This window comes from Chiloscyllium punctatum, chromosome 49 (genome assembly GCF_047496795.1).
Source record: "Chiloscyllium punctatum isolate Juve2018m chromosome 49, sChiPun1.3, whole genome shotgun sequence".
Taxonomy (NCBI): Eukaryota; Metazoa; Chordata; class Chondrichthyes; order Orectolobiformes; family Hemiscylliidae; genus Chiloscyllium; species Chiloscyllium punctatum.
In genome coordinates this window covers 40,710,382-40,733,427 of record NC_092787.1, presented here as the reverse complement: position 1 = coordinate 40,733,427, position 23,046 = coordinate 40,710,382, and the positions used below count along the sequence as shown (strand labels likewise).

At 47.7% G+C, this 23,046-nt stretch overlaps 1 protein-coding gene across 1 annotated transcript in view; it reads left to right on the top strand.

Moving 5' to 3' along the window:
• LOC140469626 (uncharacterized) overlaps positions 1-23,046 on the top strand; it is a 321,689-nt gene that overhangs the window by 255,707 nt on the left and 42,936 nt on the right. Inside the window, exons 4-5 of the mRNA XM_072566310.1 lie at positions 2,391-2,557; positions 14,152-14,289. Of these exons, the coding sequence (XP_072422411.1) occupies positions 2,391-2,557; positions 14,152-14,289 (305 nt within the window). The remainder of the gene's footprint in view (positions 1-2,390; positions 2,558-14,151; positions 14,290-23,046) is intronic.

The following is a 23,046-nucleotide window of genomic DNA, read 5'->3' as shown; positions in this document are numbered from 1 at the left end:
CCTGTCTACACTCACTCCATTCACACTCACTCCTGTCTACACTCACTCCATCCACACTCACTCCTGTCTACACTCACTCCATCCACACTCACTCCTGTTTACACTCACTCCATCCACACTCACTCCTGTCTACACTCACTCCATCCACACTCACTCCTGTTTACACTCACTCCATCCACACTCACTCCTGTGTATACTCACTCCATTCACACTCACTCCTGTCTATACTCACTCCATCCACACTCACTCCTGTGTATACTCACTCCATCCACACTCACTCCTGTGTATACTCACTCCATTCACACTAACTCCTGTCTACACTCACTCCATTCACACTCACTCCTGTCTACACTCACTCCATCCACACTCACTCCTGTCTACACTCACTCCATTCACACTAACTCCTGTCTACACTCACTCCATTCACACTCACTCCTGTCTACACTCACTCCATCCACACTCACTCCTGTGTATACTCACTCCATTCACACTAACTCCTGTCTACACTCACTCCATCCACACTCACTCCTGTCTATACTCACTCCATCCACACTCAGTCCTGTCTACACTCACTCCATTCACACTCACTCCTGTCTACACTCACTCCATCCACACTAACTCCTGTCTATACTCACTCCATTCACACTCACTCCTGTCTACACTCACTCCATCCACACTCACTCCTGTCTACACTCACTCCATTCACACTCACTCCTGTCTATACTCACTCCATCCACACTCACTCCTGTCTATACTCACTCCATCCACACTCAGTCCTGTCTACACTCACTCCATTCACACTCACTCCTGTCTACACTCACTCCATCCACACTAACTCCTGTCTATACTCACTCCATTCACACTCACTCCTGTCTACACTCACTCCATCCACACTCACTCCTGTCTACACTCACTCCATTCACACTCACTCCTGTCTACACTCACTCCATCCACACTCACTCCTGTCTACACTCACTCCATTCACACTAACTCCTGTCTACACTCACTCCATTCACACTCACTCCTGTCTACACTCACTCCATCCACACTCACTCCTGTGTATACTCACTCCATTCACACTAACTCCTGTCTACACTCACTCCATCCACACTCACTCCTGTCTATACTCACTCCATCCACACTCAGTCCTGTCTACACTCACTCCATTCACACTCACTCCTGTCTACACTCACTCCATCCACACTAACTCCTGTCTATACTCACTCCATTCACACTCACTCCTGTCTACACTCACTCCATCCACACTCACTCCTGTCTACACTCACTCCATTCACACTCACTCCTGTCTATACTCACTCCATCCACACTCACTCCTGTCTATACTCACTCCATCCACACTCAGTCCTGTCTACACTCACTCCATTCACACTCACTCCTGTCTACACTCACTCCATCCACACTAACTCCTGTCTATACTCACTCCATTCACACTCACTCCTGTCTACACTCACTCCATCCACACTCACTCCTGTCTATACTCACTCCATCTACACTCACTCCTGTCTATACTCACTCCATCTACACTCACTCCTGTCAGTTCTCACTCCATCCACACTCACTCCTGTGTATACTCACTCCATCCACACTCACTCCTGTCTATACTCACTCCATCCACACTCACTCCTGTCTATACTCACTCCATCCACACTCACTCCTATCTATACTCACTCCATCTACACTCACTCCTGTCAGTTCTCACTCCATCCACACTCACTCCTGTCTATAATCACTCCATCCACACTCACTCCTGGCCACATTCACTCCTTCTCACTTCCAATACCTGAAGCTAACAGACGGGGTTCAGTTGCAGGAAGTGTCTTCATGGATGGAAGAGACCAGAGAATGGAGACTTGAGGTTTTGGCTTGAATTTCCAAAATGTGCAACTCAGACTAATGAAGGCATGCCCAGAAATTGAGTAATTAAAATCTGGAATGTGCAGGACGACAGTATTAGATGAGTAGAGATAGTTGGGAGGGTTTTAGGGTAAGTCAAAGTTTAGGAGAGGAATGCAGCTTGAAGGATTTTGCCAACAAGATTGTGAATTTTAATACAGTGGTATTGCTTCCCCAAGATCCACTGTAGGTCGGCAAGCATTGGGTAACGATGATAGGAGTTAGTGATCTTTGATATCTGAGCTACACAGAAGCAGAATAAGATGTCAATGGCAGGTTACCTGTCCCACAGGGTAATACCAGGTTGTTTTTGACCACAGCTGATTGACATCAGGTTTTACCGACTACAATTTCATACAAAGCCATGAGATTACTTTAATTCAAGCAGATCACCACTTCACTGTCACTGTCGGGAATCATTGTGCTCTCTCAGTCTTTGTTTTACTGGATTAAGGGAGAACTTTGTATCTTTGCAGATTCGGGAGGTATTGGTGTAATTTTGTGTTGCTTGGATTGGACACGTTTGTCAATCTGTTGGATGTTAAACATGATGTGCTGCACCAGAACATGGAGAATGCTGAGGAAGAGGTGGCTCAAAGCAGCAAGCAGGACTGGCTGAATCCTGCAACATACACCCCTCCAGGTAACAGCACTTTGAGACTCACTCTCAACCTGTGCGTACACTTTATGGCAGAGAAGGTTCAGAGGAGATTTGACAAATAGTTTTGATAAACAAGTGAAAACTGTTTCCAGTCGCATATGGAGGACATGATAAACAGAGGACACAATTTAAACACAGACAAAAGACACTGAGAAAGTGCACATACACAGTACACGCTGAGACAGTGCACTTGATCAGTACATACACAGTGATTATTGAAACTTATCACTCACCCTGTACATACACAGAATGCACTGCAACAGTAAACCAAACCTGTACATACTGACACAGTACACCACCAGTCGCAACTGTCCTGCCTATACATAACAGATTTTGCAGGAATATCGTGAGTTTGAAATATAGGTAAAAAGGACCAAGGTCTATGGACCAGAATCCCAATCACAAGGGCAAAGGTGGTGATTATCTCACAGTCCTTTCGGGTTCTGGAGATGATACCATGTTGTTGCTGACTGCAGCAACACTCAATCTAATAGACCATCGGTTAGATCTAGATCTTGAATTCAGTTTGAAATGATCTCTCCTTGCAGTGTCATTTCTTTATCACTCAGAAAGGGAGAGCACATGATCTCACTTTGTCACAGATGTTTGGTGGTCAGAGAGCCCAAGTGCCTTCTCTCCTCCAAGTTTCGTGACAAAATGCAACTGAGTTTGTTTTTATTAATCCAAAGACTCCTGGTACAGGTTTAGTGTTCAAAAGTATCAAATCCAGCTTCTAAAAAGTAATGACATGCCCTTGCATAACCAACAAATGACCACACAATTTCACTTTTCCTTCAGGTTATGAAAGACTGGTTTGTTCTCTTCGATACAGCAGCTAACTCCATTCTTCTGTTTTATATTTCAAATTAAATATCTGTACAGCTGCTGAGACTGTACTTCACACATGCTTTTACAATACAAATTGAGACAGCACATCCATGCTGTAAATATGCAGTACAAATTGTCAATTTGTGTTACAAGTTCCAAGTTTCACAGCCCTCTGAGTAAAATATACTCCTTCTGTGAGACCTAAGCGGCATGTTCCTGACTTTTAAACTGTGTACCTTGGTTCTAGACACCCCAAGTATCTTACCTGCATCTACTTTGTCCTTTATGTATTTTGTAAGTCTCAATGAGATCACCTCTCAAAATTCAAAATTCTAGAGGATACAGGCCCTCTCTATAGGACAGTTCCACAATCCCAGGACCAAGTTTGGTGAAGTTTCACTCCCTAAATGGCAATAATATCTTTCCTGAGACTAAAGAAACCAAAATTGCACAATAGTCCAGCTGCGATCGAAAGACGCTCTGATGCAATTGAGGAAAGGCCTCACCACTCCTGTACTTAAATATCTTGCAAAAGGCTAACATTCCATGAGCTTTCCTAAGAGCTTGCTTCACCTGCCTGTTAGCCTTCGTTGATTTCTCAACATGGACACCTAGATCCCAACCTCTGACCATTTGAGAAATACTCTGCACATCAGTTGCTTTTCACAAAGTGAATAACCTCACTTTTTCCCACATAATATTCCATCTGCCATATTATTCTTCATCCATTAAGCATGCTCAAATCCTCCTGGAAATATTTTCTACCATCCTCAAACACACATACGCTTAGCTTTGTGTCGCCCACAAATTTGGAAATATTACATTTGGTCCCCACCTCCAAATGGTTGATACTTATTGTAAGTACTGGGCTCTAAGCACTGATCCTTGCAGTTCCTCAGTAGTCATAGGCTGCCATCATGTCAATGTACCATTTACGCTTACTGTCTGTTTGCCAATGATTAACCGATGCCAGTATATTACCTTCTAACCTATGAGTTTTAATTTTTCTAACCAGCCGACGGCGGAGACATTTATTAAAAGCATTCTGAAAATCGAGGTATCCTACCTCCACCAGCTCTCCTTTATCAAGTTTGTTTGAAAATCCTCAAAAAATTTCAAGTTTGTCCAACACAATTTCCCGTTTGAAAATCCATGCTGACCATGCCTAATCAATCGGATCATTATTAGACAATGTCTATTTATCCTAGACTTTATAATTAATTCTAGCATTTTCCTCCCACTGATGAAAGGTTAATTTGTCTGTAGCTCCTTGTTTTCCCTCTCAGTCGCTTCTTAAATAGTGGGGAGTGGTGTTCGGGGTCGGGGGGAGATGATGAAAGTGGAGAGGGGTCATTTGCTACTTTCCAGTCCTCAAGAATCGTTCTAGTATCAAAGGAATTTTGGAAAACAATCACTAATACATTGACTGTCTCTATAGTCACCTCCTTCAATACTCTGGAACATGTACCATCGAGTCCTGGGGAGTTTTCCAATTCCAGCCCCATTAGTTTCTCCCAGTACAATTTTCCTACAAATGCTAATTTCCTTCATCTCATTCTCCCTAGCCTGCTGTATTGGGAGCTTTCTTCAATCTTCTCTAGTGAAAAAGGTACAAAGGTACATGGGCGGCACGGTGGCACAGTGGTTAGCACTGCTGTCTCACAGCGCCTGAGACCCGGGTTCAATTCCCGCCTCAGGCGACTGACTGTGTGGAGTTTGCACGTTCTCCCCGTGTCTGTGTGGGTTTCCTCCGGGTGCTCCGGTTTCCTCCCACAGTCCAAAGATGTGCAGGCCAGGTGAATTGGCCATGCTAAATTGCCCATAGTGTTAGGTAAGGGGTAAATGTAGATGTAGGGGTATGGGTGGGTTATGCTTCGGCGGGGCGGTGTGGACTTGTTGGGCCGAAGGGCCTGTTTCCACACTGTAAGTAATCTAATCTAATCTAATCATTTAACATCTCAGCCATTTCTCTATTTCCCCATTATCAATTCAGGAGGACTCAAATTTGTTATAGCCAAAGCTTCCTTTTTATGTACCCACAGAAGATTTTACAGTTGATTTTTTATGTTTTTTGCTGATCTGCATTCATATTCTGTTTTGCCTTTGCTTATCAGTTTCTTGGAGAGTCTCTTGCTGTATTCTAAAAGTCTCACAATCTTCAGAATTGCTGCTGTTTCTGCAACATTTTATTGATATGTTCTTTTAATCTTAGACATTCCTGAACATTGTTGTTGGACACGGGGTGACCAAATATTTTCAGTTTCTGGCAAGAATGTATTGTTGCTGTGAGCCATGCACTCATTCTTTAAAGTCTGCCCATTGCCTGTACACTCTGTACACTCATGGTACACACTGAGATAGTACACCCACTCTGTACACTCATGGTACACACTGAGATAGTACACCCACTCTGTACACTCATGGTACACACTGAGATAGTACACCCACTCTGTACACTCATGGTACACACTGAGATAGTACACCCACCCTGTACACTCATGGTACACACAGAGACAGGACACCCACTCTGTACACTCATGGTACACACTGAGACAGGACACCCACTCTATACACTCATGGTACACACTGAGATAGTACACCCACTCTGTACACTCATGGTACACACTGAGACAGGACACCCACTCTGTACACTCATGGTACACACTGAGACAGGACACCCACTCTGTACACTCATGGTACACACTGAGACAGTACACCCACTCTGTACACTCATGGTACACACTGAGACAGGACACCCACTCTGTACACTCATGGTACACATTGAGACAGGACACCCACTCTGTACACTCATGGTACACACTGAGACAGGACACCCACTCTGTACACTCATGGTACACATTGAGACAGGACACCCACTCTGTATACTCATGGTACACACTGAGATAGTACACCCACTCTGTACACTCATGGTACACACTGAGACAGGACACCCACTCTGTACACTCATGGTACACACTGAGACAGGACACCCACTCTATACACTCATGGTACACACTGAGATAGTACACCCACTCTGTACACTCATGGTACACACTGAGACAGGACACCCACTCTGTACACTCATGGTACACATTGAGACAGGACACCCACTCTGTACACTCATGGTACACACTGAGACAGGACACCCACTCTGTACACTCATGGTACACATTGAGACAGGACACCCACTCTGTATACTCATGGTACACACTGAGACAGGACACCCACTCTGTACACTTATGGTACACACTGAGATAGTACACCCACCCTGTACACTCATGGTACACACTGAGACAGGACACCCACTCTGTACACTCATGGTACACACTGAGACACTACACCCACCCTGTCCATACACAGTACATACTGAGACAGTACACCCACCCTGTATATAAACATTACACACTGAGACAGTGCACCCCCTCATATATATACACAGTATATACTGAGACAGTACACCCACCCTGTATATAAACAGTACACACTGAGTCAGTACACCCACCCTGTATATACACAGTACTCACTGAGACAGTACACCCACCTTGTGTATACACAGTACTCACTGAGACAGTACACTCACCCTGTACATATACGGTAAGCACTGAGACAGTACACCCACCCTGTATGTATACAGTACACACTGAGGCAGTACACCCACCCTGTATATAAACAATACACACTGAGATAGCACACACACCCTTATATACACAGTACGCACTGAGACAGTACACCCACCCTGTGCATACATGCTACACACTGAGACAGTACACCCACCCTGTACATACACAGTACACACTGAGACAGTACACCCACCCTGTACATACACAGTATACACTGAGATAGTACACCCACCCTGTACATACGCAGTATACACACTGAGACAGTACACCCACTCTGTGCATACACAGTATACACACTGAGACAGTACACCCACCCTGTACATACACAGGATACACTGAGACAGTACACCCACCATGTACATACACAGTATACACACTGAGACAGTACACCCATCCTGTACATACACAGTATACACTGAGACAGTACACCCACCCCATATATACACAGTATACACACTGAGGCAGTACACCCACCCTGTGCATACACAGTATACACACTGAGACAGGACACCCACCCTGTACATTCACAGTATACACTGAGACAGTACACCCATTCTGTACATACACAGTATACACACTGAGACAGTGCACCCACCCTGTATATAAACAATACACACTGAGACAGTACACCCCCCCTTATATACGCAGTACGCACTGAGACAGTACACCCACCCTGTATATACACAGTACGCACTGAAACAGTACACCTCCCCATATATACCCAGTACACACTGAGACAGTACACCTACCCTGTATATAAACAATAGACACTGAAACAGTATACCCACCCTGTACATACACAGTCCACAGAGACAGTACACCCACCCTGTACATACACAGTGTACACACTGAGACAGTACACCCACCCCATACATACACAGTATACACTGAGACAGTAGACCCACCCTGTACATACACAGTATACATGCTGAGACAGTAGACCCACCCTGTTCATACACAGTATGCACACTGAGACAGTACACCCACCCTGCACATACATGGTACACACTGAGACAGTACATCCACCCTGTACATATATGGTAAGCACTGAGACAGTATACCCACCCTGTATATAAACAATACACACTGAGACAGTACACCCCCCCCATATATACACAGTACACACTGAGACAGTACACCGACCCTGTATATACACAGTACACATTGAGACAGTACACCCACCCTGTATATAAACAATACACACTGAAACAGTATACCCACCCTGTATATACACAGTACACAGAGACAGTACACCCACCCCGTACATACACAGTATACACTGAGACAGTACACCCACCCTGTACATACACAGTATACATGCTGAGACAGTAGACCCACCATGTTCATACACAATATGCACACTGAGACAGTACACCCACCCTGTACATACGTGGTACACACTGAAACAGTACACCCACCCTGTACATATATGGTAAGCACTGAGTCAGTATACCCACCCTGTATATACACTGTACACACTGAGGCAGTACCCCCCCCCCCCATTTATACAGTATACGCACTGAGACAGTACACCCACCCTGTACATACGTGGTACACACTGAGACAGTACACCCATCCTGTGCATACATGGTATACTCTGAGACAGTACACCCACCCTGTACATATATGGTAAGCACTGTGACAATACACCCTGTATATACACAGTACACACTGAGACAGTACACCCACCCTGTATATAAACAATGCACACTGAGACAGTACACCCCCCCCATATATACACAGTACACACTGAGACAGTACACCCATCTTGTATATACACAGTACACACTGAGACAGTACATCCACCCTGTGCATACACAGTATACACACTGAGACATGACACCCACCCTGTACATACACAGTATACACTGAGACAGTACACCCATCCTGTTCATACATGGTATATTCTGAGACAGTACACCCACTCTGTATATACATGGTAAGCACTGTTGACAGTACACCCTGTATATACATAGTACACACTGAGACAGTACACCCACCCTGTATATAAACAATGCACACTGAGACAGTACACCCCCCCCATATATACACAGTACACACTGAGACAGTACACCCACCCTGTATATAAACAATGCATACTGAGACAGTACACCCACCCTGTAAATAAACAATGCATACTGAGACAGTACACCCATCCTGTATATACATAGAACACACTGATTCAGTACACCCACCCTGTGCATACACAGTATACACACTGAGACAGTACACCCACCCAGTGCATACACAGTATGCACACTGAGACTGTACACCCACACTGTACATACGTGGTACACACTGAGACAGTACACCCACCCTGTATATACACTGTACACACTGAGACAGTACACCCACCCTGTATATACACAGTATACACTGATTCAATACACCCACCCTGTGCATACCTGGTATACACTGAGACAGTACATCGACCCTGTATATACACAGTACACATTGAGGCAGTACACCCACCCTGTATATAAACAATACACACTGAGACAGTACACCGACCCTGTATATACACAGTACACACTGAGACAGTACACCCACCCTGTATATAAACAATACACACTGAAACAGTATACCCACCCTGTATATACACAGTACACAGAGACAGTACACCCACCCCGTACATACACAGTATACACTGAGACAGTACACCCACCCTGTACATACACAGTATACATGCTGAGACAGTAGACCCACCATGTTCATACACAATATGCACACTGAGACAGTACACCCACCCTGTACATACGTGGTACACACTGAAACAGTACACCCACCCTGTACATATATGGTAAGCACTGAGTCAGTATACCCACCCTGTATATACACTGTACACACTGAGGCAGTACCCCCCCCCCCCATTTATACAGTATACGCACTGAGACAGTACACCCACCCTGTACATACGTGGTACACACTGAGACAGTACACCCATCCTGTGCATACATGGTATACTCTGAGACAGTACACCCACCCTGTACATATATGGTAAGCACTGTGACAATACACCCTGTATATACACAGTACACACTGAGACAGTACACCCACCCTGTATATAAACAATGCACACGGAGACAGTACACCCCCCCCCCCCATATATACACAGTACACACTGAGACAGTACACCCATCTTGTATATACACAGTACACACTGAGACAGTACATCCACCCTGTGCATACACAGTATACACACTGAGACATGACACCCACCCTGTACATACACAGTATACACTGAGACAGTACACCCATCCTGTTCATACATGGTATATTCTGAGACAGTACACCCACTCTGTATATACATGGTAAGCACTGTTGACAGTACACCCTGTATATACATAGTACACACTGAGACAGTACACCCACCCTGTATATAAACAATGCACACTGAGACAGTACACCCCCCCCCATATATACACAGTACACACTGAGACAGTACACCCACCCTGTATATAAACAATGCATACTGAGACAGTACACCCATCCTGTATATACATAGAACACACTGATTCAGTACACCCACCCTGTGCATACACAGTATACACACTGAGACAGTACACCCACCCAGTGCATACACAGTATGCACACTGAGACTGTACACCCACACTGTACATACGTGGTACACACTGAGACAGTACACCCACCCTGTATATACACTGTACACACTGAGACAGTACACCCACCCTGTATATACACAGTATACACTGATTCAATACACCCACCCTGTGCATACCTGGTATACACTGAGACAGTACATCGACCCTGTATATACACAGTACACATTGAGGCAGTACACCCACCCTGTATATAAACAATACACACTGAGACAGTACACCTACCCTGTATATACACTGTACACACTAAGACAGTACTCCCACCCTGTACATACATGGTAAGCACTGAGACAGTACACCCACCCTGTATATAAACAATACACACTGAGACAGTGCACCCCCTCATATATACACAGTACACACTGAGAGAGTACACCCATCTTGTATAAACACAGTACACACTGAGACAGTACACCCACCCTGTATATAAACAATGCACACTGAGATAGTACACCCCCCCATATATACCCAGTACACACTGAGAGAGTACACCCACCCTGTACATACACAGTACACACTGAGACAGTACACCCACTCTGTACACACATGGTAAGCACTGAGACAGTATACCCACCCTGTACATACATGGTAAGCACTGAGGCAGTACATCTAATTCCACTGCGCAAATATATCAGACATTGAGACATTGCACCCACCCAGTAAACATGTGCAGAGACAGTACATCCAGTCTATGCATATACAGTATGCACTGAGATTCAGCAGCCACCCTGTGCAAATGCATTGCATTGAGAATGTACACCCTGCCTGTGTTTATGTACAGTAGTACATTTTGACTCATTACACCACTCAGTGTATATGTTGTACACAGAGACTCACACTGACCCCCCATTTGCTCTCTTTCTGTTTGACACAATATAATTCATGTAGAACATTTAACGTGTCATTAAGATAGTGAAGTATTCTGACCCAGCACCTCTTCATTGCTCTGATAGGGATTTACAAATTTACACTTAACCCATTCAGACATCAAACCATTTCTGGTCAGCCTTTATCACAATGGTATCAGCTATCCTATGACCATTCCTAGTACATGAGGTGTACTGTCTCTATGTGTATTGCATATATACAAGGTTGTGTACTCTGTCAACGTGTACTGCTTTGTGTAACTTCAGTGCATTATCTCAGTGTCTACTATGTGTGTATAGAATGTGTAGTGTCTTAGTGCATACCGTGTGTAAACAGGATGGGTGCACTGTCTCAGTGTGTACTGTCAGTACAGGATGGGTGTACTGTCTCTGTGTACTGTCTATAAGGTGGGTGAACTGTCTCAGTGTGTACTATATATACAGATGGGTGTACTGTCTCATTGTGTACTGTGTACATACAGGGTTAGTGGACTGCCTCAGTGTGTACTGTGTATATACAGGGAGGGTGTACTGTGTATATACAGGATGGGTGCACTGTCTCAGTGTGTACTGTCAGTACAGGATGGGTGTACTGTCTCTGTGTACTGTCTATAAGGTGGGTGAACTGTCTCAGTGTGTACTATATATACAGATGGGTGTACTGTCTCATTGTGTACTGTGTACATACAGGGTTAGTGGACTGCCTCAGTATGTACAGTGTATGTACAGGATGGGTGTACTGTCTCAGTGTGCACTGTGTATAAACAGGGTGGGTGCACTGTCACAGTGTGTACTGTGTATATACAGCATGGGTGTACTGTCTTAGTGTGTACTGTGTCTGGACAGGGTGGATGTACTAACTTAATATGTAGTGTGTATGTACAGGGTGGGTATCCTGTTTCAGAGTGTACTGTGTATGTATAGCATGGGCGTACTGTCTCAGTGTGTACTGTGTATATACAAGGTGGGTTTACTGTCTCAGGGTGTACTGTGTATATACAGGATGGGTGCACTGTCTCAGTGTGTACTGTCAGTACAGGATGGGTGTACTGTCTCTGTGTACTGTCTATAAGGTGGGTGAACTGTCTCAGTGTGTACTATATATACAGATGGGTGTACTGTCTCATTGTGTACTGTGTACATACAGGGTTAGTGGACTGCCTCAGTATGTACAGTGTATGTATAGGATGGGTGTACTGTCTCAGTGTGCACTGTGTATAAACAGGGTGGGTGCACTGTCACAGTGTGTACTGTGTATATACAGCATGGGTGTACTGTCTTAGTGTGTACTGTGTCTGGACAGGGTGGATGTACTAACTTAATATGTAGTGTGTATGTACAGGGTGGGTATCCTGTTTCAGAGTGTACTGTGTATGTATAGCATGGGCGTACTGTCTCAGTGTGTACTGTGTATATACAAGGTGGGTTTACTGTCTCAGTGTGTACTGTGTATGTACAGGGTGGATGTACTATTTCAGTGTGTACTGTGTATGTGCAGGGTGAGTGTACTGTGTCAGTGTGTACTGTGTATGTACAGGGTGGGTGAACTGTCTCAGTGTGTACTGTGTATGTACAGGGTGGGTGTACTGTCTCAGTGTGTACTATATATACAGATGGGTGTACTGTCTCAGTGTGTACTGTGTATAAACAGGGTGGGTGCACTGTCACAGTGTGGACAGTGTATGTACAGGGTGGGTGTAGTGTCTCAGTGTATACTGTATTTATACAGAGGGGTGTACTGTCTCAGTGTGTATACTGTATATGCACAGGGTGGGTGTACTCTCTCAGTACATGCTGTGTAAATACAGGGTGGATGTACTGTCTCAGTGTGTACTGTGTATGTACAGGGTGGGTGTACTGTCTCAGTGTGTACTGTGTATATGTGGGGGGTGTACTGTCTCAGTGTGTATTGTTTATATACAGGTGGGTGTACTGTCCCAGTGTGTGTACTGTGTAAGTACAGGGTGTGTGTACTGTCTCAGTGAGTACTGTGTATATACAGGGTGGGTGTACTGTCTTAGTGTGTACTGTGTATATACAGGGTGGGTGTACTGGCTCAGTGTGTACTGTGTATATACAGGGTGGGTGTACTGTCTCAGTGTGTACTGTGTATATACAGGGTGGGTGTACTGTCTCAGTGTGTACTGTGTATATACAGGGTGGGTATACTGTCTGAGTAAGTACTGTGTATATACAGGGTGAGTGTACTGTCTCAGTGTGTACTGTGTATATACAGGGTGGGTGTACTGTCTCAGTGTATACTGTGAATGTGCAGAGTGTGTGTACTGTCTCAGTGTGTATACTGTGTATATACAGAGTGTGTGTACTGTCTCAGTGTGTGTACTGTGTATATACAGGGTGGGTGTACTGTCTCAGTGTGTACTGTGTATATACAGGGTGGGTGTACTGTCTCAGTGTGTACTGTGTATATACAGGGTGGGTGTACTGTCTCAGTGTGTGTACTGTGTATATACAGGGTGGGTGTACTCTTTGCTGTGCTAATAAAGTGGTCACTGCCTGGGGAGTGTTTTTGTAAAGTTACCCTGCAGCATTGGTGTCGTTCTGAACTGTTTCACCAGCTTGAGAGAAACCCTGATTCCTCAGTTCCAGACATAATGAGTAATCCACTGCTTTAATTCCAGATCAAGAAGCCCTGCTGTTAGAGATGCAGAAAAGTCTTGAGGAACTCATTGTAAATCAAGGTTCCATGTCATCAGTGTTGAAGCTACTCCATCTGCTCATGACAGAAGCGATTAAGCGCCTGTCTCCCACAAACAGAGGTAAGCATGTGACTCTCGAAGACTGCTGTTCCTGTTTCCAAAAGATAAACTTCCTCCATCTTTTCAGTTCGGATCTATGAACTGGTGAGGGTGCTTTTTATTAAGCTCTTACCTTGCTAAATGAGCAGGCACTGACAACATACTGTGTAATCCTTACTTTGCTGTGGAAACAGTAGCTCCACATCAAAAGTCTTTATCTTGCTAAATCAGTGTAATGTGCAGTAATACAAAGAGAAACTTTGACCCTGCTGAAGAAACGGTGCGACTTCACAACCCCTACACATCACCTACACTCCAACCAACTCCAGGATTCAGCGGGAGAATGGTGGGTCCAAATACTCGGCTGCAAAGGAGTGGAAACGTTATCATTTTACAGCTATCCCTGATTCCCAGGGGTTGGAATGGTCACCATCATCTTTCCCTTTTCAAGGCCAGTGGAGGCCCAGGCGTAACCCTGGTGATCTCATCCCATGTTGTAGCAGTAACAGTGTGGACACATACCACATGGGCCGGCTTTGGGGAAATGGGTGCCCTCCTGATCCAGCTCCATCTAACGTACCCTCATGATAAGAACATTGCTGCTGGAATTCCACCCTCTCTCCGAAGTGACGCTCCCAACCCCCGCAATTCCCCACTTCATCAGGGTCTAACAAGCAGGTCCACCTCACCTCCTCCTCGGGTCTCCATTTAGTGGCTGCAGTTCTAGGGCTGACAGCAGTCATTGCAGCGGCCATTGCCCCTGGTGAGGCTGCTGGGACTGAGGAGCTGATGGCTTTATGATTGGCCAGTAGCTCTTGGCGACTGGCTCTTTACCTTTATATCCCTGGAAACCCCAAAGGCAGGAAGCGGACTGCCTTGTGACTTCCAATTCATGGTGGGTCAAACCTGTCCTCAGGCAGAGGGCTGAGAGAGAAGCAGAGCTCTGCGCACTTACACAGTGAGTAGCCCTCATCCTGCTAAATAAATAGGAATTAGCAGAAACACTGCCTGCACTCACCGGATATATGGAAGGATTTTTGGCCCTCAATTAGCAGCCACAATCTTAAATCAGTCTGTCGACTGTTCTAAAATTATTCCCCAATTTTAGATTTGCAATATCAGAAAAACTTGACCCTGTCCAAACGCTGTTTCCCAACACTACTGTCTGTTTTTTATTAAACAGCTGCCCTGTTCTCAATGTGACAGGCTGCATGAACCACACAGCCGGACAGGTGCTGGGTGCCTTCATTGGCTCAGTATACTGTGTCTTTTTGCCAGTCAGTCTTTGCTCCTTCTGACGTCACTAGCTCCTACAAGCTGTGTTTGCTTCCATCGGAGAAGAGTCCTAAACCTGTCACATCAAATCCTTTCATCATGTGAAGCGTCTCAGTTTGATCACCTCTTAATTCTGAATGTTTGGGAGGAGCAAGACTGGCTGAGGAAAATGTAGCAGCTTTCTGGCACCACAGCAATAACTCAGCACTGACTGGAAATGAGCCAGAAACAGCCTGACATATCTGAACTGTAAAATTACTTCTTGTTGCCGCAGCAGTAAAACGAGAAGCTGAATGGAACATCCAAAAAACCATGAATTATGATGAATTAAGGTGCATTAAGTTAGTGACAGTGTAAGAGAAACAGTGTGTCAATGGAAATGAGAGAGTAACTGTGTGCTGTGGTAAAATGAGAGTAGCTGTGTATTACATTAGTGTGTAATGTAAGTAGCAGTGAGACAGGAGCAGTGTGTGTGTGTTACACCATGAGAGTGTAATGAGAGGGTGACTGTGTGAGTTACAATAGGAGAGTGTAATGGAGGGTGGCAGTGTTTGTGTTGGAGTAGGAGAGTGTAATGGGAGGGGGCAAAGTGAGTTACAATAGGTGAGTGTAATGGGAGGGTGGCAGTGTGTGAGTTACAGTAGGAGAGTGTAATGGAGGGTGGCAGTGAGTGTTACAATAGGAGAGTGTAATGGGAGGTTGGCAGTGTTTGTGTTGGAGTAGGAGAGTGTAATGGGAGGGGGCAAAGTGAGTTACAAAAGGCAAATGTAATGGGAGGGGGGCAGTGTGTGTTACAATAGATGTGTAATGGGAGGGGGGCTGTCTATGAGTTACAGTAGGAGATTGTAATAGGAGGGGGCAGTGTGTGATTTACAATAGGAGAGTGTAATCGGAGGGTGGCAGTGTGTGAGTTACAGTAGGAGAGTGTAATGGGAGGGGGCAGTGCGTGAGTTACAATAGGAGAGTGTAATAGGAGGGGGCAGTGTGTGAGTTACAATAGGAGAGTGTAATGGGAGGGGGCAGTGCGTGAGTTACAGTAGGAGAGTGTAATGGGAGGGTGGCAGTGCGTGAGTTACAGTAGGAGAGTGTAATGGGAGGGTGACAGTGTGTGAGTTACAGTAGGAGAGTGTAATGGGAGGGTGGCAGTGTGTGAGTTACAGTAGGAGAGTGTAATGGGAGGGGGCAGTGTGTGAGTTACAGTAGGAGAGTGTAATGGGAGGGTGACAGTGTGTGAGTTACAGTAGGAGAGTGTAATGGGAGGGGGCAGTGTGTGAGTTACAATAGGAGAGTGTAATAGGAGGGGGCAGTGTGTGAGTTACAGTAGGAGAGTGTAATGGGAGGGGGCAGTGCGTGAGTTACAATAGGAGAGTGTAATAGGAGGGGGCAGTGTGTGAGTTACAGTAGGAGAGTGTAATGGGAGGGTGGCAGTGTGTGAGTTACAATAGGAGAGTGTAATGGGAGGGGGCAGTGTGTGAGTTACAATAGGAGAGTGTAATGGGAGGGGGCAGTGCGTGAGTTACAATAGGAGAGTGTAATGGGAGGGGGCAGTGCGTGAGTTACAATAGGAGAGTGTAATAGGAGGGGGCAGTGTCTGAGTTACAGTAGGAGAGTGTAATGGGAGGTTGGCAGTGACTGAGTTACAGTAGGAGAGTGTAATGGGAGGGTGGCAGTGTTTGTGTTGGAGTAGGAGAGTGTAATGGGAGGGTGGCAGTGTGTGAGTTACAATAGGAGAGTGTAATAGGAGGGGGCAGTGTGTGAGTTACAGTAGGAGAGTGTAATGGGAGGGTGGCAGTGTGTGAGTTACAATAGGAGAGTGTAATAGGAGGGGGCAGTGTGTGAGTTACAATAGGAGAGTGTAATAGGAGGGGGCAGTGTGTGAGTTACAATAGGAGAGTGTAATGGGAGGGTGGCAGTGTGTGAGTTACAGTAGGAGAGTGTAATGGGAGGGTGGCAGTGCGTGAGTTACAGTAGGAGAGTGTAATGGGAGGGTGGCAGTGTGTGAGTTACAATAGGAGAGTGTAATGGGAGGGGGCAGTGCGTGATTTACAGTAGGAGAGTGTAATAGGAGGGTGGCAGTGCGTGAGTTACAATAGGAGAGTGTAATGGGAGGGTGGCAGTGTGTGAGTTACAGTAGGAGAGTGTAATGGGAGGGTGGCAGTGTGTGAGTTACAGTAGGAGAGTGTAATGGGAGGGGGCAGTGTGTGAGTTACAGTAGGAGAGTGTAATGGGAGGGGGCAGTGTGTGAGTTACAGTAGGAGAGTGTAATGGGAGGGTGGCAGTGTGTGAGTTACAGTAGGAGAGTGTAATGGGAGGGGGCAGTGTGTGAGTTACAGTAGGAGAGTGTAATGGGAGGGTGGCAGTGTGTGAGTTACAGTAGGAGAGTGTAATGGGAGGGTGGCAGTGTGTGAGTTACAGTAGGAGAGTGTAATGGGAGGGGGCAGTGTGTGAGTTACAGTAGGAGAGTGTAATGGGAGGGGGCAGTGTGTGAGTTACAGTAGGAGAGTGTAATGGGAGGGTGACAGTGTGTGAGTTACAATAGGAGAGTGTAATGGAGGGTGGCAGTGTTTGTGTTGGAGTAGGAGAGTGTAATGGGATGGGGGCAAAGTAAGTTACACTAGGAGAGTGTAATGGGAGGGTGGCAGTGTGTGAGTTACAGTAGGACAGTGCAACGTGAGGGTGCAAGTGGGGAGTGTGTCTGTGTGTAAGTGGCAGTGGGGACAGTGTCTGTGTGTGAGGGGCAGTGGGGAGTGTGTCTGTGTGTGAGGGGCAGTGGGGAGTGTGTCTGTGTGTGAGGGACAGTGGGGAGTGTGTCTGTGTGTGAGTGGCAGTGGGGAGTGTGTCTGTGTGTAAATGGCAGTGGGGAGTGTGTCTGTGTGTGAGGGGCAGTGGGGAGTGTGTCTGTGTGTGAGGGGCAGTGGGGAGTGTGTCTGTGTGTAAATGGCAGTGGGGAGTGTGTCTGTGTGTAAGTGTCAGTGGGGAGTGTGTCTGTGTGTAAATGGCAGTGGGGAGTGTGTCTGTGTGTGAGTGGCAGTGGGGAGTGTGTCTGTGTGTAAGTGACAGTGGGGACAGTGTCTGTGTGTGAGTGGCAGTGGGGAGTGTGTCTGTGTGTAAGTGGCAGTGGGGAGTGTGTCTGTGTGTGAGTGTCAGTGGGGAGTGTGTCTGTGTGTAAGTGACAGTGGGGAGAGTGTCTGTGTGTAAGTGTCAGTGGGGAGAGTGTCTGTGTGTGAGTGTCAGTGGGGAGTGTGTCTGTGTGTAAGTGGCAGTGGGGAGTGTGTCTGTGTGTGAGGGGCAGTGGGGAGTGTGTCTGTGTGTAAGTGTCAGTGGGGAGAGTGTCTGTGTGTAAGTGTCAGTGGGGAGAGTGTCTGTGTGTGAGTGTCAGTGGGGAGTGTGTCTGTGTGTAAGTGGCAGTGGGGAGTGTGTCTGTGTGTGAGGGGCAGTGGGGAGTGTGTCTGTGTGTGAGGGACAGTGGGGAGTGTATCTGTGTGTGAGGGACAGTGGGGAGTGTATCTGTGTGTAAGTGTCAGTGGGGAGAGTGTCTGTGTGTAAGTGTCAGTGGGGAGAGTGTCTGTGTGTGAGTGTCAGTGGGGAGTGTGTCTGTGTGTAAGTGTCAGTGGGGAGTGTGTCTGTGTGTAAGTGTCAGTGGGGAGTGTGTCTGTGTGTGAGGGGCAGTGGGGAGAGTGTCTGTGTGTGAGGGGCAGTGGGGTGTGTGTCTGTGTGTGAGTGTCAGTGGGGACAGTGTCTGTGTGTGAGTGGCAGTGGGGAGTGTGTCTGTGTGTGAATGGCAGTGGGGAGTGTGTCTGTGTGTGAGTGGCAGTGGGGAGTGTGTCTGTGTGTAAGTGTCAGTGGGGAGTGTGTCTGTGTGTGAGGGGCAGTGGGGAGTGTGTCTGTGTGTAAGTGACAGTGTGTGAGGGGCAGTGGGGAGTGTGTCTGTGTGTGAGTGGCAGTGGGGAGTGTGTCTGTGTGTGAATGGCAGTGGGGAGTGTGTCTGTGTGTGAGGGGCAGTGGGGAGAGTGTCTGTGTGTGAATGGCAGTGGGGAGTGTGTCTGTGTGTGAGTGGCAGTGGGGAGTGTGTCTGTGTGTAAGTGTCAGTGGGGAGTGTGTCTGTGTGTGAGGGGCAGTGGGGAGAGTGTCTGTGTGTAAGTGTCAGTGGGGAGTGTGTCTGTGTGTGAGGGGCAGTGGGGAGAGTGTCTGTGTGTAAGTGTCAGTGGGGAGTGTGTCTGTGTGTGAGGGGCAGTGGGGAGTGTGTCTGTGTGTAAGTGACAGTGGGGACAGTGTCTGTGTGTGAGTGGCAGTGGGGAGTGTGTCTGTGTGTAAGTGACAGTGGGGAGAGTGTCTGTGTGTGAGGGGCAGTGGGGAGTGTGTCTGTGTGTGAGGGGCAGTGGGGAGAGTGTCTGTGTGTGAATGGCAGTGGGGTGTGTGTCTGTGTGTAAGTGGCAGTGTGTGAGTGGCAGTGGGGAGTGTGTCTGTGTGTAAGTGTCAGTGGGGAGTGTGTCTGTGTGTGAGGGGCAGTGGGGAGTGTGTCTGTGTGTGAGGGGCAGTGGGGAGAGTGTCTGTGTGTGAATGGCAGTGGGGAGTGTGTCTGTGTGTGAGTGGCAGTGGGGAGTGTGTCTGTGTGTAAGTGTCAGTGGGGAGTGTGTCTGTGTGTAAGTGGCAGTGTGTGAGTGGCAGTGGGGAGTGTGTCTGTGTGTAAGTGTCAGTGGGGAGTGTGTCTGTGTGTAAGTGTCAGTGGGGAGTGTGTCTGTGTGTAAGTGGCAGTGTGTGAGTGGCAGTGGGGAGTGTGTCTGTGTGTAAGTGGCAGTGGGGAGTGTGTCTGTGTGTAAGTGGCAGTGGGGAGTGTGTCTGTGTGTAAGTGACAGTGGGGAGTGTGTCTGTGTGTGAGTGGCAGTGGGGAGTGTGTCTGTGTGTAAGTGGCAGTGTGTGAGGGGCAGTGGGGAGTGTGTCTGTGTGTGAGTGGCAGTGGGGAGTGTGTCTGTGTGTAAGTGGCAGTGGGGAGTGTGTCTGTGTGTAAGTGACAGTGGGGAGTGTGTCTGTGTGTGAGTGGCAGTGGGGAGTGTGTCTGTGTGTAAGTGGCAGTGGGGAGTGTGTGTCTGTGTGTAAGTGTCAGTGGGGAGTGTGTCTGTGTGTGAGGGGCAGTGGGGAGTGTGTCTGTGTGTGAGGGGCAGTGGGGAGTGTGTCTGTGTGTAAGTGTCAGTGGGGAGTGTGTCTGTGTGTGAGGGGCAGTGGGGAGTGTGTCTGTGTGTGAGGGGCAGTGGGGAGTGTGTCTGTGTGTAAGTGACAGTGGGGAGACTGTCTGTGTGTAAGTGTCAGTGGGGAGTGTGTCTGTGTGTGAGGGGCAGTGTGTGAGTGGCAGTAGGGAGTGTGTCTGTGTGTAAGTGTCAGTGGGGAGTGTGTCTGTGTGTAAGTGACAGTGGGGAGTGTGTCTGTGTGTAAGTGTCAGTGGGGAGAGTGTCTGTGTGTAAGTGTCAGTGGGGAGTGTGTCTGTGTGTAAGTGTCAGTGGGGAGAGTGTCTGTGTGTGAGGGGCAGTGGGGAGTGTGTCTGTGTGTGAGTGGCAGTGGGGAGTGTGTCTGTGTGTAAGTGACAGTGGGGAGTGTGTCTGTGTGTAAGTGACAGTGGGGAGTGTGTCTGTGTGTAAGTGTCAGTGGGGAGTGTGTCTGTGTGTAAGTGGCAGTGGGGAGTGTGTCTGTGTGTGAGTGGCAGTGGGGAGTGTGTCTGTGTGTAAGTGTCAGTGGGGAGTGTGTCTGTGTGTGAGTGGCAGTGGGGAGTGTGTCTGTGTGTAAGTGTCAGTGGGGAGTGTGTCTGTGTGTGAGTGACAGTGGGGAGTGTGTCTGTGTGTGAGGGGCAGTGGGGAGAGTGTCTGTGTGTGAGTGACAGTGGGGAGTGTGTCTGTGTGTAAGTGTCAGTGGGGAGAGTGTCTGTGTGTGAGTGACAGTGGGGAGTGTGTCTGTGTGTAAGTGTCAGTGGGGAGTGTGTCTGTGTGTGAGGGGCAGTGGGGAGAGTGTCTGTGTGTGAGTGACAGTGGGGAGTGTGTCTGTGTGTAAATGGCAGTGGGGAGTGTGTCTGTGTGTGAGGGGCAGTGGGGAGAGTGTCTGTGTGTAAGTGACAGTGGGGAGTGTGTCTGTGTGTAAATGGCAGTGGGGAGTGTGTCTGTGTGTAAGTGACAGTGGGGAGAGTGTCTGTGTGTGAGTGGCAGTGGGGACAGTGTCTGTGTGTGAGTGGCAGTGGGGAGTGTGTCTGTGTGTGAGGGGCAGTGGGGAGAGTGTCTGTGTGTGAGTGGCAGTGGGGAGTGTGTCTGTGTGTAAGTGGCAGTGGGGAGTGTGTCTGTGTGTGAGTGGCAGTGGGGAGTGTGTCTGTGTGTAAGTGACAGTGGGGAGTGTGTCTGTGTGTGAGGGGCAGTGGGGAGTGTGTCTGTGTGTGAGGGGCAGTGGGGAGTGTGTCTGTGTGTAAGTGACAGTGGGGAGAGTGTCTGTGTGTAAGTGACAGTGGGGAGAGTGTCTGTGTGTAAGTGACAGTGGGGAGAGTGTCTGTGTGTAAGTGTCAGTGGGGAGTGTGTCTGTGTGTAAGTGGCAGTGGGGAGTGTGTCTGTGTGTGAGTGGCAGTGGGGAGAGTGTCTGTGTGTAAGTGTCAGTGGGGAGTGTGTCTGTGTGTAAGTGGCAGTGGGGAGTGTGTCTGTGTGTGAGGGGCAGTGGGGAGTGTGTCTGTGTGTAAGTGGCAGTGGGGACAGTGTCTGTGTGTAAGTGACAGTGGGGAGTGTGTCTGTGTGTAAGTGGCAGTGGGGAGTGTGTCTGTGTGTAAGTGTCAGTGGGGAGAGTGTCTGTGTGTAAGTGTCAGTGGGGAGTGTGTCTGTGTGTAAGTGTCAGTGGGGAGAGTGTCTGTGTGTGAGGGGCAGTGGGGAGTGTGTCTGTGTGTGAGTGGCAGTGGGGAGTGTGTCTGTGTGTAAGTGACAGTGGGGAGTGTGTCTGTGTGTAAGTGACAGTGGGGAGTGTGTCTGTGTGTAAGTGTCAGTGGGGAGTGTGTCTGTGTGTAAGTGGCAGTGGGGAGTGTGTCTGTGTGTGAGTGGCAGTGGGGAGTGTGTCTGTGTGTAAGTGTCAGTGGGGAGTGTGTCTGTGTGTGAGTGGCAGTGGGGAGTGTGTCTGTGTGTAAGTGTCAGTGGGGAGTGTGTCTGTGTGTGAGTGACAGTGGGGAGTGTGTCTGTGTGTGAGGGGCAGTGGGGAGAGTGTCTGTGTGTGAGTGACAGTGGGGAGTGTGTCTGTGTGTAAATGGCAGTGGGGAGTGTGTCTGTGTGTAAGTGGCAGTGGGGAGTGTGTCTGTGTGTGAGTGGCAGTGGGGAGTGTGTCTGTGTGTAAGTGACAGTGGGGAGTGTGTCTGTGTGTAAGTGACAGTGGGGAGTGTGTCTGTGTGTAAATGGCAGTGGGGAGTGTGTCTGTGTGTAAGTGGCAGTGGGGAGTGTGTCTGTGTGTGAGTGGCAGTGGGGAGTGTGTCTGTGTGTAAGTGACAGTGGGGAG